The sequence below is a fragment of the Siniperca chuatsi genome, linkage group LG11 (genome assembly GCF_020085105.1).
Source record: "Siniperca chuatsi isolate FFG_IHB_CAS linkage group LG11, ASM2008510v1, whole genome shotgun sequence".
NCBI classification, from domain to species: Eukaryota; Metazoa; Chordata; class Actinopteri; order Centrarchiformes; family Sinipercidae; genus Siniperca; species Siniperca chuatsi.
The window spans coordinates 28398477-28403662 of NC_058052.1; the positions used below are offsets into that span (position 1 = coordinate 28398477).

The 5186-nt window shown below is 39.6% G+C and overlaps 1 protein-coding gene across 2 annotated transcripts; it reads left to right on the forward strand.

Annotated features, from left to right (window-relative positions):
• The first annotated feature begins 2602 nt into the window (after positions 1 to 2602).
• On the forward strand, positions 2603 to 4216 carry LOC122884775 (golgin subfamily A member 6-like protein 22). 2 transcript variants are annotated; one of them, XM_044215110.1, is made up of 2 exons: positions 2603 to 3312; positions 3355 to 4216. In XM_044215110.1, exons 1-2 carry the CDS (start codon positions 3128 to 3130, stop codon positions 4163 to 4165), a joined length of 996 nt encoding a protein of 331 aa, XP_044071045.1. In that variant the 5' UTR covers positions 2603 to 3127; the 3' UTR covers positions 4166 to 4216. The 2 variants fall into 2 exon arrangements, with proteins under 2 accessions (XP_044071045.1, XP_044071044.1); XM_044215109.1 differs by having other exon boundaries at positions 2604 to 3297; positions 3340 to 4216.
• The last annotated feature ends 970 nt before the right edge of the window (positions 4217 to 5186 follow it).

Here is a 5186-nt window from a genome sequence, read left to right on the forward strand (position 1 = left end):
GGTTTTGGTTTTAGTTAAATTTTCATGATTTTTAAGCGAAAAGGGTTAAGGGTTTTTTTAATTTTCGTTTTCCTAAAAAAGGTTTTTTGGGAAAACCTTTTTCCCTTTGAAATTGGTTTCCCTGGGCGGCCCTAAAATTTTTCCAAAACCAAACCTTTCAGTTCTTGTTTAAAATAGATCTTTATTCTGAACTGATCAGCTTAAAACCAGTTCTTTCACAGTGTTTTGTGGTTTATAAAACCGATTTTATTTTCTCTGTGCATAAGAGATGATCTGTGGCTAGCAGAAAAATCCGGCCCCCGTATATTAGAGGCTGACATTTTTTCGGGAATCCTGTGGGTCACGGGATTCGGTCGTGTCTAGATGGTAACACTCACTGGATTTGCGAAGCTCTCGCTAAATGTGTACGTGTTGTTTCTTCATTGTGTGCGTTCGTAACCCTAAACAGGTAGTTTTGTTGCCTAAAACCTAAATGTCGCGAGAGTTTCAGCAAATCCTGGGTCACCATCTAGACAGGACAGGACAGTTTTCCTGTGGGATTCCCGTGTGATGCGAGTCAATTTCACCGGGAAACACAGGTCAGTTTTTATATATAAATATGCAATTCTAACATGAAAAAACGCTATTTTCTGATTTATTTAGTATATTAAATCGGGAACAGGATGGGACGGGAGTCAAGACGGGATTTTTTTAACTCTTTGATAGGATTGGGACGGGAGACTTTTGTGGGAGTGGGATGGGACAGGAGTGAAAATCCCTCCACTGTATATGCAGTCCCAGTGGATCCCCTTCTTCTTTTAATACATTCTGTACAAATATCTCAATCACGTGAGCACATGCATCTGCAGTGATGGAGCTATAATGCTCAGGTATTAAAACTGAAAACACAGGATTAGAACAGGTTGCTTTCACTCGCCTACTGACATTTACTGTGAGCGAACGTTAGCAAGCTTGTTAGCTCGTTTGTCGGCTACATCCGCGCTGAGCTAAATAATCTGGAAAAGCTGTTTAAAGCTACATATTTTGCTCAAGATTTTCCACACGGAAACAACTAATCAATGGAAAACTGGGTGAAACGTTTCTTTTCTTTTCGTAGTCGGCAAACAAAAAAGTGCTGATGACAGCAACATGTGTTGAGCAGTGCAACGGACAGCTGGTTAAACCTCTGCTCACCTACACTGCATTTTAATGTACACACACTCCGTGTTTAGCTGATTTAATCACCTTTTCTGTTTCTGTTGTCAGACAACAGAATGAACATAAACAGCGATTAGATTGTGGTTTATAAATGCTAACGTATAAATGCCAACTATGACACGACTCCTCCTCTGTTATGCTGAGATGCTGCTTAAATCAGTATTTGGCGATCATAAAGTTGTCAAAATCAACATTAATAACTGTATTGTGTGATCACAGAGAGGGTTAGAGGTGACAGGAAGCTGCTACACAGCCCCTGGACCCTGGCTATTACTCTCCTACTGACATTTACTGTGAGCGAACGTTAGCAAGCTTGTTAGCTCGTTTGTTAGCTGCGCTCCACACACACACACACACACACACACACTCACTGTTTAGCTGCTGTCAATTAATCATTTTTCTGTTGTCAGATTAAAGTATTTTTTTGATTGAACATTTTTATGTAGATGAATATTTAAAAAAGAAAGAAAGAAATAAACATCCACAGAGCTTTTAGAACGGATGCAATGAGTTTGCTGAACCACCATAAAAATATGGGCTAGTCTCTCTACGCAAAGTTTGAGTCACAACTACTAGTAGCTGCAAAAACAAAACAAGATAGTAACGTTAGCTGCGACTGTGGCCAATTTGGTTCAAGGTAGCTAATAGTCGTAGCTAGTAGTAGTTGAATTAGCACGGTTAACAGCAGCTAACGCTATCTAGCTAGATAGCGTACACCTCGAGGGGATGTGAAATTGCTACAATATCATGTGACATGACAGTTGCTCTTCTGCACTCCTCCTCGAGGTACTCAATCTTCCCAGTTAGGTCAGTTTTCTGTAGCCTCTCATTCTCTTCTTGGAGAGCCTCTTTCTTTCTCCACATGGCTTCCCTCTGTTGGTCGATGGTGACGGTGGACGAGAGGCGCACAGGGAAGTCCGAGAAGTGCAGCAGAGAGCGGATCCTGAAATATGAGGCCTGGTTTGAAAATATGTTCAACTCAGGGTTTTGGTCAAAGTCTGAAGAGGTTAGAGTCCAGTTGGAATACTCACTGTGTCACGTTAACAATATAAAATAATGAAGGCACGTCACTTGTCGCTGATTGTTTTTTTTTTTTTTAAAACAGCTTTGAAATACGGAAAGGGCTAGCAGGACATGCTATCGGAAAATGGCCGAGTGATCAGGGTTGCCCAAAAGTAGCCCAATTCTGCAGGAATAAAAGGTAAAAAACAAGGAAATGCTGCAGCTTCACTTCTATTTCTATGCAAACAATGGTCTCTAATACATAATGAACATTTCTTTTAAAAGACATGAAGATTTTAGTTAAAGGAAATCAAATGTCAGTTATTTAATGATGACTATGTTTTTATGGGATGAAAAATAGTGGAAAATAGTTAAATTAGTGTCTAAACTATCAAGTCTAACTCTAAATATTAAAAAAAAGCACTCTTTTTCCACTTAAAGATGAATATATCCATACAAAAAAATTCAAGGTATGTCATGAATTTTGAAATGTGATTGTGTAAAAAGTATGAAAGATATGAAAAAGTTGAATTAATGTGAGAAAGTCTGTGAATGTATGTATTAGTGGGAAGAGCGTAAAGATGAGGGAGTTTGAAGTGCGTTCTGCCATTGTAACTTAACTTCAAAGTTCAATAAAGTTTTAAGCCAGAATGTATGAAACGTGGAACATTTTGACATTTTTGGGAGTTTCTATCTGAAAGTATGATGTAATAGATAAGAGCTGAAAAAGCTTGAAAAACATTCTGAAACATCCTTTGTGACATCACTTCCTGTTGGAACCAGTTGGCTCGATCCTTTGATCTGAACTTCCGTCAGTGACATCGTTGTGATGTCATGACGCAAGTTTATAAATACACGTGGCTTTACAGAGAAATAGTTCAACAGTTTACAAGTATTTGTTACTTACAATCGCCAAAAAGCAACCAAAATGGAAAACCGACAGCTGATCTATGAGATTGAGATTCTCCGCCAAGCCAACGAGACTATGGAAGAATATATACGTTACAATGAGAAGCTGTGTAGCAAAAACGACGAACTTAAGCTAAACAATGAGCAACTCGCTCGTGATAATAATCACCTGGCCGTTCAGATCGAGGTGCTGAAGAAGGAAAATGGGGAGCTGAAGAAGGAAAATGGGGAGCTGCAGAAGAAAAACAGGGACCTGCAAACAACGCTGGACAACTACAGCCATAAATTACAGAGGGAAGCCGTGTGGAGGACGAAAAAGGCTTTGCAAGAGGAGAACGAGAGGCTGCAGGAAACAGTCAAAGACCTAACACAGAAGCTCCAGTACCCGAGTTATCGAAGATGGTATGATAGCGTATTCGGCTCTAATCAGTCCGAGTCGGAGAAGGAGGGCGAGCAGGAGAGGCAGGACGCACGGGGCAGGGAGGAGGAAACGGAGGGAGAGGAAAGGAAGATGGCGACGGAGGACGAGAGGGACATGGAGAAGGCCGAGGACAGGGGAGAGCAGTGCAGCGAAGACGAGAACGTGGAATTTAAGACCTGGTTAGAGTTTTGGACAAACTCTGAAGTGAAGCAGAAAGAGGAAGAGGAGGATGAGATGGACCTTTTCGTGCAGGCTGAAAGCACCGTCTGCACTGAGTGGAACACGGGAAAGGCTGAGGGCAGGGAGGAAGAGGAGGATGAGATGGACCTTTTCGTGCTGGCTGAAAGCACCTTCTGCACTGAGGTGGCCGACTCTGGAGAAACCCTCCAGAAAAAGCCTTCTCGGTGGAAGAGATTCTTAAAGTTCTTCACCCGTGGATCCAAGAAGAAGAAGAAGAACAAGAAGAAGAAGAAGGAGGAGTCCAAAACAGATGGCGACGGTGACAGCGACCAACAGCACCCACCCAAAGAAGAAGAACCGATACCAGGATGTTCTTACATGAACGCCGATGGCTGGGTGGCTTATCCTACGAGGAACCAACCAAACCCAGGAAGGGGGTCCTTGAAGGTTTCTTAGTCAGCGTTTAAGATTTTGGGAGCTTTTCCTTGCCCACTTGACTCTGCTCTTCCAAAGGACTTCATGGGCAGCACAGTGGCTCAGTGGTTAGCACTGTCGCCTCACAGCAAGAAGGCCTTTCTGTGTGGAGTTTGCATGTTCTCCCTGTGTTTGCTTGGGTTTACTCCGGGTGCTCCGGTTTCCCCCACTATCAAAAAAACGTGTTTGTAAAAAGAAAATAATGATAATAACAATCATGATGATAATAATAACCACAACAACAACATCAACAAGAATAATAATGATGAAGATAATAACAATGATAATAACAACAACAAGAATAATAATAATGAAGATAATAATAATGATAATAATAACAATAATAATAATAATGATGATGATAATAATAGTAATAATAATAACAATAATGAAGATAATAATAATGATAATAATAATAATAATAACAATAATGATGATGATAATAATAATAATAATAATAATAACAATAATGATGATAATAATGATAATAATAACAACAACAACAATAATAATGATGATATTAATAATGATAATAATAATAAACTTATACTAGCCATAATAATAATAATAATAATAATAATTCTAAAATAAAAATCAATAAATAAAGTAACTGCATGTCTTCTTCTTTGGCTCAAAAAGATTTCCACACGTTTCACAAGAAACAGAACGTTTTTTGTTCTTTCCCCTTTTTTTAACGAGATACAGAAACAAGTCTCAAGTGATTTCCTTTTATTGGGGCTACACTCAACATGATCGTTTATAGGCGCCATTTTGGGGTCCTGTATTCAGTTCTAACAATACATCCATGGAACGAAAGTTAGCACGCTTGTTAGCTCGTTTCTTAGCTTGTTTGTTAGCTACTTCCACGCTAAGCTAAATCTGGAAAAGCTCTTTAAAGCTACGTGTGTTTAGCAAAGATTTTACCTGCTAGGCAGGAAGACCATGACTCCTGCTCTGTTATGCTAAAATGCTGGTTAAATCACTATTATTCATAAAGTCTGAC

What these genes read in the sequence shown, in the direction of transcription:
- LOC122884775 (XM_044215110.1), top strand. Translation starts at nt 3,128, where the DNA reads ATGGAAAACCGACAGCTGATCTATGAGATTGAGATTCTCCGCCAAGCC. An exon ending in GAGGTGCTGAAGAAGGAAAA is followed by an intron (nt 3,313 to 3,354) that starts TGGGGAGCTGAA and finishes GCAGAAGAAAAA; the next exon opens with CAGGGACCTGCAAACAACGC.